This window comes from Morone saxatilis, unplaced genomic scaffold, assembly GCF_004916995.1.
Source record: "Morone saxatilis isolate NCDOM2014 unplaced genomic scaffold, NCSU_SB_2.0 Contig12, whole genome shotgun sequence".
NCBI classification, from domain to species: Eukaryota; Metazoa; Chordata; class Actinopteri; family Moronidae; genus Morone; species Morone saxatilis.
In genome coordinates this window covers 2,202,413-2,214,748 of record NW_023339674.1, presented here as the reverse complement: position 1 = coordinate 2,214,748, position 12,336 = coordinate 2,202,413, and the positions used below count along the sequence as shown (strand labels likewise).

At 41.5% G+C, this 12,336-nt stretch overlaps 1 protein-coding gene and 1 long non-coding RNA gene across 2 annotated transcripts in view; one reads left to right on the top strand and one right to left on the bottom strand.

Moving 5' to 3' along the window:
* The first annotated feature begins 206 nt into the window (after positions 1-206).
* On the top strand, positions 207-1,736 carry LOC118321922. Its single transcript, XR_004796430.1, has 2 exons — positions 207-799; positions 898-1,736. It is a non-coding gene; the product is annotated as an uncharacterized LOC118321922 (long non-coding RNA).
* A 341-nt stretch (positions 1,737-2,077) lies between these two features.
* The window catches only part of LOC118322228 (tensin-3-like), a 43,677-nt gene continuing 33,418 nt past the window's right edge, over positions 2,078-12,336 (bottom strand). The window contains exons 16-26 of the mRNA XM_035653854.1: positions 9,634-9,790; positions 8,299-8,753; positions 6,877-6,960; positions 6,616-6,747; positions 6,328-6,420; positions 5,644-5,721; positions 4,842-4,919; positions 4,543-4,711; positions 4,392-4,460; positions 3,852-3,881; positions 2,078-3,100 (exon numbers count right to left, since the gene is read on the bottom strand). Of these exons, the coding sequence (XP_035509747.1) occupies positions 2,959-3,100; positions 3,852-3,881; positions 4,392-4,460; positions 4,543-4,711; positions 4,842-4,919; positions 5,644-5,721; positions 6,328-6,420; positions 6,616-6,747; positions 6,877-6,960; positions 8,299-8,753; positions 9,634-9,790 (1,487 nt within the window). The 3' untranslated portion in view covers positions 2,078-2,958. The remainder of the gene's footprint in view (positions 3,101-3,851; positions 3,882-4,391; positions 4,461-4,542; positions 4,712-4,841; positions 4,920-5,643; positions 5,722-6,327; positions 6,421-6,615; positions 6,748-6,876; positions 6,961-8,298; positions 8,754-9,633; positions 9,791-12,336) is intronic.

Sequence of the window (12,336 nt, the reverse complement as noted above, 5' to 3'; positions counted from 1 at the left end):
ATAAACAGGATAACACTGCGGCTAAATATCATCATATCACTAAAAGCTAATTACATACTAACCACATAACAAATAGAACGAAAATCACCAAGTCCGTCTGCCTGGTCGCAGTCTGCCCTGCAGGCTGTGTCCCTTCAGCCCACCAAATTAAAAATAGGAGAGGGATTATTTGTGGGCCGGTGTGGTTTTAGTGTGTGAGATGGAGTGTGTGTTTGCTCCCCTGTGTAGCCAGAGCAGCAGCAGCAGCGCACTTAGCATGGGCTTTAAATAGCTAACTCAAATAAAGTGAGAGGAGGCCGGGGATCAGAGGCTGAGAGGGACTCTGTGAGGGAGGCATTCCCAAACGGAAGCCGGCCTTTGGATTTCCAAACAGCATTCGGAGCGAGCAATGCCAGGAATGTGATGTCGTCCAGCAGCAGTGGCGGCGGCGGCGGCAGCTGTGAAAACCACCGGGCCGCCAGGTGCTGGTAGGCCGCCTGACAGGAAGTGCAGCAGGAAGTGCAAGCAGAGGTCCAGCTAGGGGACAAAATGGCGGCAGGTGACTCAGCAGAGAAGAGGGCAGGAGCTGGCTGAAGGTTGCGACCGTGCAGAAGCAGAACTCCTATCATCCCCGAAATCTCTGAACCACTAAAAAAAGGGACGACTCCCCCTCCGAAAGAGCCTCTTTCTCATCGACTAACTGCTCTCCTGCACTTTGCCTCCTTTTTTACACACTGTGTTAAATTTCTATTCTTTCTCATCCTTTTTACCTTTTGACGACCTTCTTTGTATGCAGGCTGTGGGAAAGTTTCCCGTAATGGTGAGGTCATCCACCACCGAGAACCCCCCCCACTCCACACACACACACACACTATCCCTGCACACCCCCCACCCTTCACGCTGTCCCTCTCTCTCCAGGACTGCAGGACTGTCATGTGTCCCCATGTCTCTGTCCCACTTCCAGTTCCTCAGCTCCCTCCACAGAGACCAGGAACCTGAATAGAGCCTCATTCAAAACTGGTATCCGATGATCTGGCCTCCTCGAAAGTCTCAACCAACACACAGGAGCTGGAGACAGACAGATCAGCAGATCTGTGAGGCTCCTGGACCCTGACATTGCCAAGATTTTTCAAGAGAGGATGGTTCTCCCTGCCTGCATGCGATGACCTGCTCAGCTCCATCTGCAACTGATTCTCGGAATAAAACCAGGGTGATTATAAAAGCGAGAAGAGAGACAGAGAGAACAACATTATCCATCCAGAAACTTTGTGTTTGTGAAACACCTTCAGGTTCTGTGCATTGTAGTGAGAACTCATCCAGACTTGGATTCAGTGTGCAGTGTGTGTGTGATGTGGTGGCTGATTACTGCCATCTATTGGCAAAATCATGAACTGTAGAGTTTAAAGGTTCAGTTCACCCCATATTACCTCCATATAATCTATACATGCAGATAGTTTTGGTTATTGTTTTGGTTCCAGGTTCATTTGTGGTGCTCAGAGTGAAATGAAGGATGACTTAATCTCATCAAATCCAGCAAAAAAAGAGAAAAACCAACTATAAACGGATCCTGCTAACAAGTATTGTATCATTCTTGTCCAAAAACTAACAACACACCAATGTGCCACACTGTTGTTCCTCCATCACCATGAACACACACACACTGCAGTCCCACATACACACTACAGCACTGGTTCCCAACCTCCAAAAAATGTTGTAAGGGGTGTAAGAAAATGTATAAATAAAATAAACTATACACAGTCGGCGTATATCTGAGCATTTCATTCATTTCTCTAAAGAAAATGTAATGAAATTGTATTTTAGTTTAGATAGTCTCATCCGGACACCTTATTAAAGTGTTGGTGCGCACAAATCACATAAAAAACACATTTTCTTACTCACTTCCAGTTCAAATTTGTGTAAAATTAGGGATTTGGATGAATTTTGAGCAGATTATTTCCTGTAAATATTGATCAGAGATGGGTTTTATTTATATTTTTAGTAACTTTTTATGGTGACTGATCGACGCTCATTTACAAATCAGCAAAACAAGATTTGATGACTCGAGGAAGCTGTGAATGGAACAAAAAAGACTCAAATGTTTCTCACAGTGACTGTATTTGATCTCTTATTAGAGGAACTCTGAATGACTTTATCGTAACACAACAACTGTACATACATCTGTATTACGGTGTTACTGTAAAAGGGAGCATATTGACATCTATATTAGTGATACAAGTATACCTGGGCAGCTTGTGTTGTATCTTACTGCTACATAAAATACCACATATATTCTTCCTACTACAATATGTATACATTCACTGCCTTCCTACTGTACAGTATGTGTTAATATACAAAAATATATGACAAGTATATTTAGGAAAAAAAGAAAGACTTTTACACATCTGTAAAAAGGGATAAATACTATAAACACAACACAATAAATCCATCTTAAGTACAAGGCAACCACATTACTGGCTTTGTCACGTGACAGTTGGTCTGTGGTTTGCACAAAAGTGATGTTGAAACCTGATTTATGCATTTTTACCTAAAACAAAAAAAAATGTGACATTCTTCAGCTTTAATCAGAAGTAAATGTGTTATATTCGTCAGCTGTGACCGTGAGAAACAAGCAGGGACAGTGTGATATGGTTCTTTTAGAGAGTCTGAAGCTACAGGTCAGATAAATGTGACAACATTTTCATACTAGATCCTGTGGGTTATGATTTTATACACATTTTATACACATTTCCAAAGGATGCATCATAAAGTAGTCACAGCCTCCCGCTCAGGAGATTTAAATCTATACATGACAGTCGTGGCTCCCTCTGGTGGCGGCATCCTGCAGTGCAAAAAGTCAGCACAAAATACTCAAGTTTATTGTGCAGGATGGACCAACGGGAGCGGCTGCTGGAGTGTCTGGGTCCATCGTTTTTGGCTCTTGGGATGAAACTGTTGTTGGAGGTTCAGTCCGGGCTCTTGTTACTTCTTATGTGACCCAATCATGACTTTTGAGACAAAGTTGACAATGGCGCTCGCCGGCTGCTCGGGGTCATGTTCAGCGAATAGATGGCACATGTTTTCTGTCTCACTCTGAGATTTCCTGGCTACGAATCCAAAGATCCTGGAAGAAACGGACACAGAGAGAGAGAGGGATAAATAAATAGTGCAACAGGTAAGAGAAAAAATATGTAGTGATTTTGAGGTGAACTGTCCCTTTAACTACATTTTACAAATGACAATAAAAAGCAGGTAGAAGTTCAGTGTTTTGCTTAAAGTAATCCAAAACCTGTCCTTTTAGTATCAATAGTATCAATCAGTATGTTGCAAAGACATCTTTTAGCAGAAGAGCAGCTAAATGTTCTATATCACTATCAGGTCTTTGTTTTTGAGGCGTCCTGGTGGCCACGAACGGCTCCGTCCCCTGTTCAAAACCTGCCAGAGACCTTTGTTGCTTGTCATTCTATCCTCTCATTTCCAGCAACTATTCTTGCATGCTTTCATATTTATTCAGTATTTCATGTGTCTTATTTCCTGTTTGATTTCCTCTTGTTTCAGACCTCTTCACTTCCTGCTTCCTTGTGTGTTTCCCGCCTGTTCTGATTATTTGTCCCACCCTGATTGGCTTCAGCTGTGTCTCATTAGTTTCGCCCGGTTCGTCGTACTACATCTGTCTTAATTCCTAGTGACAACTTTATTCCTAGTTTTTGCCTGTAATTATAAAATGCAACCCCCTGAGCAGACTTCAGGCCTTGAATGATCAGATCTTTCAGTGAATGAAGATGAAATTCATGTCAACTTTTTACTGTTTAAAAGAAACTGTAAGAGCAGTGCGGTGCGTCAGAAGACAGGTACAGTAAATAAAATGGACTTACTTTGCAGTAGAACCACTGTCTCTTGTCCATCTGTTTGGGACAGAATAACAAAATAAGTAAGTAAGTTACTGACCATCAAATGTGCTGTATTCATTTATAAATCACATATATAAAGTCTTTGTTCTGACTGCTTTTGTGGACTATGATAAAGACAAAACTCTAAATATGATGGCATATAAACTAAACAAAAAATCTAAAGATTTCTGTTGAAATATGTCATAACAGGACAAAGTTCAGTATAATACGACTCCTCACTAGTATTTAATACTTTTGTGGTATTTGAGGAGGCTCTAATCCAATATCTGAATCTAAATTCTCATTTATTGTTACAAAGGGAACAACAATTTGTGTTTTCTCAAATTTTGCATGAGGGGAAAATTGCTGCACCACCATAGATGGACAGAAACTAATGCTGAATACTTGTTTTCCCATAAAATGCTAACTCAGTTCTGAGTTTTAGGACTCATTCCTGCAGTCTAGGGGTGAGATGTGATTTGTCTAAGGCTTTCCAAGAAAATATACACAAGTCACGATACTCACTTCCTGCCCTGTGGGTCCAGAGAACAGAAGATGACGGTGTTGACGGCGTAATGCCTCCTAAAGAATAACCTGCAGGACCAAACAGATGTGATCAGAATCAACATGTTCACATCTGTCTCTGTGTTTGGACTGTGCACGTATAAACACTCACTTCCTCTGGTTGTCAGTGAGCGTGATCCCCTGCGCCGACACTTTGAAGTGGACGACGGTGGACGCTGGTGGTGGGTCCATTGCGAGCGTCAGCGTGGTCGCCTTCTGCACCGCTTGATGTCCCGTCAGAGACTCCAACGCCACAGAGCCCAAGTACCACACGTTACACGCTGCACAGTGACCACAAAACTAAAGTTAAACTCTTCATCTTCTGGTTTTATGTCAGGGAGTGTTTGTGTGTTTCGTAGCGGATATGAATGGAAGTTCAGCTCATGCAGGGTGTGTGTATTTGTCCCGTACCTGCTCCCTGTTTCAGAAGCTCCGCCGCGGAGTTTGTCGATGTCTGTGCAGACGAGTCGTTCAGCTCCTCCACCGGGTCTGCAGGCAAAAACACAAACAGAGACAAGAATTTACTAACCAAGAAACACACAAACTGCATCTATGCACCGTTCTGATTCAGGCTGTGTTTTATAACACTAATACTATGTAGCTGTCGATGTTCAATGAACCCAAACAGTAAACTCAGTAACTGCAACAGTTCTCATGTTTAGGGAAATTTTTACACTTTTCTGTTTGTCTTATGTATTTTTAACAATGATTTTATGTGTTTTATGATTTCAACAGTCATGCAGACTTAACAGGCTATTTTTTTTACAAATTTAGTGTTTTCTTGTCCTGGAGCTCGCCCATTATTATATTAGACAATTAACTTTACTTCACAAAAGTTACAAATGTTGAGATATGGACCTACTGTGTATATTTTTATTAAGTTTTATTAACACTTAACATCAAGAAGCTTTGGTAATCACTAGGGGGGGCCCCGACCCCCAGGTTGGGAACCGCTATCCTATCACAAGCAGCCTTTCAAGAACTAAAAAGAGTATAACATCTATTTAAATTAATTAATTAACAAAAAACAGAGCAATAGAGTTCAGTGTAAAGTATTGAATTGTGTCTTTTTGTAATAGAGACCAAAATCTCACCATTGATTTAATGACATTTTTTAGTTGCTCAAGACTACAAAAGGACTCCTTGATATCAGCTGTAATTCTGACACACACACACACACACACACACACACAAACATACACACACAGTTTACCTCGGTCAGGCAGGATGAGTTTACAGGGCAGAGCCAGAGGGGTGATTGAGTGCTGACACACCAGAGCTGTGAGACTTCCTGAGAGGAAAATAAAAAATACATTAGTTACTATTAGTGAGTGTGTGAAAGAGCGAATGAGTGCTGCACCTCTTCGTACTGACCAATAGAGGGTGGCAGAGGAAACACATTATAGTCCTGCACTAGAATAACCTCAGTGAGTCCGCCCCAGTGGAGTATTAACAGAAAGATTGGAGGAAGCTCACTGACTTTAAAATATCAGTTTAAATGTGCTTCATTACACTAAAGGTACCACAGTCCTGGTTTGGTGGAGAGCATTGATACTCTGCTTCCTACTTCATTTTCTTTTCCTCAACGTTTGTTGGTAACACTTTATTTTTAAAGATCAATAACATCCTGATAATTAGGGACCAGTAAAATAAAGCTCCATTTATCTGACGGCAGTAATTACTACTCACTTTGCAGATAAACATTTTATAGAACATGAGATTACTGCGGCAACTACTCAAATGGTTTTATTTAACTCCTGGAGCAGCTTCAACATTAAAATTATCTCTAACAACTTTAAATTCATTGTGAAGAATTAGATTTAGATATTTATATAAATCAGCATTAAATGTGTGAGTGAAGGTCTGAGACGCTCGATTAAAGCTTCAATATTCTCACCGAAGTACGGCTCGTTGGGGCAGCCTTTCAGACGGACTCCTTTCTGCGTGCACTCTATCAGGAAGTGTCTCACCAGCTCATTGGACAGGTCTCCTACGGCGGACACACAGAAAACTAAAGTACGTTTTGTGTATATTTCAGTACATTCGCACATGGTGTTACTCACTGGTATCTTATTTCCCAGTCAATCACATTGTATAACAAAGAAAACATCAGTGAAAGATGACTTATAATGCAGAAGGAAGCACTTTAAAAGACACTGTTATGGCGAGTACATTTCCAGCCTACCTTTCTTACTCTGCTGTAACACAGACGGAGGGGGCGTGGCCACCTTCATGGCCAATCCGTACGCCCCGCGAAAAGAGTGACTGTCTCTGACGATGAACGAGCCGGGCTCTTTGTCCTTCAGCACGGCAATGGCTTGTTCAACAGAGGGAGAAAACACACAGAAGAGCTATAGTTAGAAACATCGTGTTCAAATTGTACAAGGAGCAAAAAAAAACCTTTGCACAAGGGCGTATTATCAGCCTGTCCAAGACCAATATTTACCTTGGTCTCTGGAAATGTCGGGCTTGTACCAGAACTTGGAAGTGTCCTGAACAAACTTCACAGTGTCCTGCTTACTGCCAAAGTCTGCAAGACACAGATTAAGGCTCCACGTTAGGTTTCAGACTGGCTCTGGACCAAATGTGACGAGGCAGCAGACTTTGTTAAAGGGTCAGTACACACAAATGACAAACAGATGTATTCTCACTGAAATGTTTGTCCTCAACAGTGAATTAAATTTAGTTTTTGGTTCTAAAAGTGAAATAAATGTTTAAAGACTCTACTTATAGTTACAGTAACAATGTCTCAGTCACTCACCATAATCTACAATCATCATCCATCAATACTGTGGCATTTTGGGTTATTCTCCAAAAATGAATACAATGTTTTTCTCCAAAATATTAAAACTATTACGCAGTTATTCTAAAAATAACTATCATTACTTGTAGAATTATGACACTTTTTTTATTACAGCTTTTCCTCAAAATCTCCGATTTGTTTTATTCCCAAATGTTTAATACCTTAATACTCTTAATGAAGAAATATTCTACTAACAGCATTTTTTGGGGGGTTGCAGAGTGACTACTTCATTTCAATGTTTTGATCAGCAGCGGTAAAATTCCATTTTACCATTTAGTCTAAACACCTGTACAGTCCCTCCAGGAGAGGTTTTGTGATCACTGCAGCCTTAAAATGACTGACTGATCACCTGATCAAATAAACTTCTGTTTTATATTGTAGCTGCTAGTCTGCAGAAAGCCAGCCGGGAATGCACGCAAGTTAGGTTTCTGTTCTTGTCCTAAATCAACTCTATGAGTTATTAAAGATAATTCAGTTATGGTAACTTTTTAAAAATGGTCAGTTGAAGATTGGTTGGAGCGATGTAACTTTTCTAACTAAAGAGAAAGTTTTTTGTCAATCACAGATTTAGTTTTTTTATTTGACATTGGCAAAAAAGTGTTTCTTGATTAGATTATTTTCACAATTTAGAATGAGACATTTTTATCTACAAAGGGAGGGTCCTCTTCTATGGAGGCCACCATGTTGAGCCGCCATGTTTCTACAGTAGCCCAGAACAGACAAACTGAACACTGGCTCTAGACAGGGCCTTTAATATTTTCCGTAAGTTTCACGGCCACCGTAGTTTCTCCTACACGCTTGAAACGGGTTTGTTGGGCAAGTTTTTCAGTCTGCAATCTCACCGGCTAGATGCCACTTAATTGTACACACTGGACCTTTTTAAATGAACCTTAAATCCTAAAAAAAGAAGAAATTCTTGTAATTTACCATGAATTTTGAGGGACCAACTTGGGTCACAACTTGAGATGTGGTTGAAAGTGCTGGAAAAAGTTAAACTGATCAGTGGTCAGTGTTTTTTTGTGATTTTGATTAGCTATATTAATGAGAGAGACGGAGGCTGTCTACCTGCTCCGGGTGACTGGGTGCCACTGAGTCCTCTGAGGGGGTCGGGGGTCATCGGGGATGAGAATGGGATGCTGACACTGCTGCCGCTGTGAGGGCTGGAAAACCCGCTTAGAGAGGGCGAACGGGAGCCGAGCTCTCCCCCCTCACCCAACCTTCTCTTCTCGGGCAGCAGTGGAGGGAGTCCCCCGTCTCCCCCGAGGTTCAGACTCCCAAGGCCCTCCATGGCCTCCAGCAGGCTGTGCTCCAGGCCGCCGTTCCCCAACAACAGCGAGGACAAGTCTGTGCTGTCTGTCTCCCTGCGGACCCCCAGACCTCCACCCAGGCTCCTCAGAGCCCCCCTGGGAGAGCTGTGGGCATTGGGAGTGCTGAGAGAGAGAGGGGGTGAAGGCTGGGAGTGATACGGGGAGTTCAGGGAGTTTGGAGTCCGGTCGTGCCACACAGGAGGAGGAGTGGAGCTGCGGAGAGAAAGGGTGAGGGTTAGAGACGGAAAGAAAGTGTCCGAATCATTAATTATTATTAGCTAGCTAATCAGATATGCTAAGTGCTAGCCTCGTCTATGTAGCAACATTTACAGGAAATGAGAAGGTTGACCGAGCCTCCAAAAGGGGCGGGACCTACGAAGGTTTAATCGTGGTTTTCTTAAAAACACGATAAAATGAGAGCATGAAAACTCTACAATACTATATTTTTGGGGGGCTTTTATTGCCTTTAATCGATAGTGACAGCTGAAGTGTGGCGAGAGAAGTGATGACACGCAGCGAAGGGCTACAGGCCGCAGTCAACCAATGGAAGGACTCACCCTCAGTACGCGGGCTGCCAGCTCTACCTGGTGAGCTACCAGGGCGCCCGGTTGCACTGTGAGACTGAGCTCTGAGGACAGAACGCTGCTCCAAGAGATTCCTGTTTTGTGCCATGAAGTGATTACCCTTTGTGCTGAACAGCATTTAAGCTGATTTCCAGCATAAAGAGCAAACCGGGCATGTGCCCCGGGCCCTGAAGTCGAGGAGGCTCTCGGCCTTGCAGTTTGTTTGGGTATTTCGCAAAAGCCAAATAAATCACTTCCTGTCAAATGTGACTTCAACAAGTAGAAACACATTCCTCCTGCGTCTGCAAAGGTAAAGAGCTATAATGGAGCGAGTCATTTATGATATGCATAGTTGGAGCTAAAACGTGGTTATTGGAATGTTAGGGTCATACAGTGTGTGTGTGTAGGTTACGGGTAGGTCGTCCTGTGCGATGGGGGAGGGGGCATGTAACTTACAACAGTCTCATTATGGCTTTTTATTGATTTATTGATGGGTATAATAATGCAGCATGCAGTACCATCAGCTTTACCTGTCTGTGTGCGGGAGGGGGCTGTCTGATGACACCGAGCACATGGAGCCAAAGATCCTCTGACAGGAAGCAGGAGTGACCGACACGTCTGACCTGAACAGCTCTCCCTCTGTGGAGCCGCCGGCGTGGTTCATGCTATCCAGGAAACTCCGGGTATCTGACGAAGACAAAAAGAGGAATAATGTCTGTTTTAGTACGTTGTTCTCAAACAGGGTGTGACATCAACTGTAATAACTGCCTGCTACTGTAACTGCTTTTGTGTTTGCTGTCGTTGGGACCTTTTGTTTGAATTATACAACCACCAACTTGTGTCAGCAGAACAGGAACTCACCGGTCATTTTTTATTTATTCAGGCAGGATTCAGGATTGAGGCCTGGAGGTTAGTGGACTTTTTTTGACATTAAGAAAATACCTTTACACCACATTCTCACAGCTCATGTCAACTTCTTTAACCTCTTGTCTACAACTTCAGTGTACAGTGATTATGACTTTACATTCATAGCACTAGGAGAAACCAAAATTACAACTATTTTCTCAACTTTTTCAACTTTTTTCTACATAAAAGTAAAATCTTTCAATTTTTCCCAAAATAATGATTGTTTCTTTAATCAAGAACCTGCATCGACAGTACTCTACATCCCTGCTTCTCAAACTATGGTACATGTAGGCAGCCAAATCTCTAACATAATTCTTTATTTTTATTAAATAAATTAACTTTCTTTTATGTTCTAATGTTTTTATTAGGAATAAACTTCCTGTGTGCAACGACTGTAGCTTTTAACATCAGTCACAATGCTAGTACAAGTGGTTGCTGCTCTGTGTAATTTTAACTAAGTCAATAAAGCACATTTTAATGTAAATGTGAGCGAAGCAGAGACTGACAGCGTACAATAGACGCCAAGGTGTGTGTGTGTGTGTGTGTGTGTGTGTGTGTGATGTTGGGGGGGAGGCACTCCAAACATCCCAACATGACATCCTGACATTCTGACAACACAGTGTGTCATTCAGTAAGCACGAGGGCAGGCCTCCTCAGGCCACAGACAGGCCTGTGAAGTACGATGAGTCACCGTGTAAAGAGTCAATCATTATAAAGAGCTCCTTGTTCGGCCCGGCTGCCGCCCTCCCTCCCTTATACCTCCCTCCCTCCCCTCCTCTCTTCCGCTCCTTCCCTCCATTCAAGCACTCTGAGATGGAGGAATTTGGACTCGACCTCCAGCTTTGTTTCGTGAACGTACTGCATCATCTCGAGTGGATTATATAATCACACGTGTTTCCATTAATGAATTTTGAAGAATGAAGTGGGGATGTATTTAATACTGTCTGTGACAGGAAAAGGTGGAAGATACATTTACTTACAGTTTTGAGTTACTTATGCTTTACTTGAGTATTTTCGATGTATGCCACTTCATACTTCACTACATTTCAGGATGGAAACTGCATGTTTTACTTCAGTACACTTATTAGAAATCTGTTGCACTGTAACTTGTTTTTTACATATAAAAGCTTTGATCTTAGACAGTTTACAGTATAAAAGTAATTCAAACTAGCTCCATCTCGACTGACTACAACAATAAAATGCTGTTTAACAAATATGTTTACTTTACATTTACATTACTTTCTGAGTTTGAACATTGTTGGAAACATTTGGGATAATTTAAGAACTCCATGTAGAACATAACTCTAGAATTTATAGACATTTTACTTCAGAAATGTTACATATTATCGCTTCAATGCAGGACTTTTATTTAAATTAAGGATCTGAATACTTCTGCTGGGAGTTTAGGGTTTACCATTACTTTCCCACAGCTGAATGTTTCCCACACAGATTTTTACAGTGCCAACATTATGTATGGCGTATCAGATGTCTATAAGTGAGAATGTGCTGGCAGCTGCTGTGAGCAGGAGTCATTAAACATACAGAGAGTTATGTTTGTTATGTTCAGTATCTATCTGCCTGTGAGCTCATCAATTTATCTACTATAGGAGTGAACAATAAGTAGGTTGTTTAAACAGCAAATTCAGAACATAACTAAGTATATTTATTCAGAATTTGGAGGTACTCAACTTGAGGATTTCAGTTTTAGCATATTGTTTTTTTACTTTTTATTCATTTTTATCCTCTTTAACCACTCTACTGCCTGTCATTCTTGCTTTCTGCCAACAATCCCACAATGCAATGTTTCATGTGTTATAGATGTGAAAATGACTGTCGGTATGCAAAATCATGATGACTCATAAGTGTGAAATCTTAATTTACAGCTCATTTCAGAGTAAATCACTGACTATTATACAGGCGTTAGTAAGGTATCTGCAGGTCTGGAAAAGTGTCTTACTTATAAAGTTTACTTCATAAATGCAGACATTAAGTGAAACAGGGGTTGTCTTCATGGTAGGAAAAGGGGAATTAAGAAAAAAGAACTGCAGTATGCTCTGAAAAAATGTTTGGCAGTACTGTAGTAAATGGACTGACGCATACAAACACACCAGTATAATCCTGTAATCCTATAATGTGACTTGTTATCTGTCACACTAACAAACACCTGCAAGACATTTAACCTCAAAGACCTGAGTGTGTTTTTCTTCATCGTAGGAACATTTACTCTTGTATTATTTTACAGAACTGAATATTTCATCTGATGATGATATATGAGGTTCTGCTGACCTGTGTTAAAGTGTTAGGCAGCAGAGCAGTAGTGACAGAAA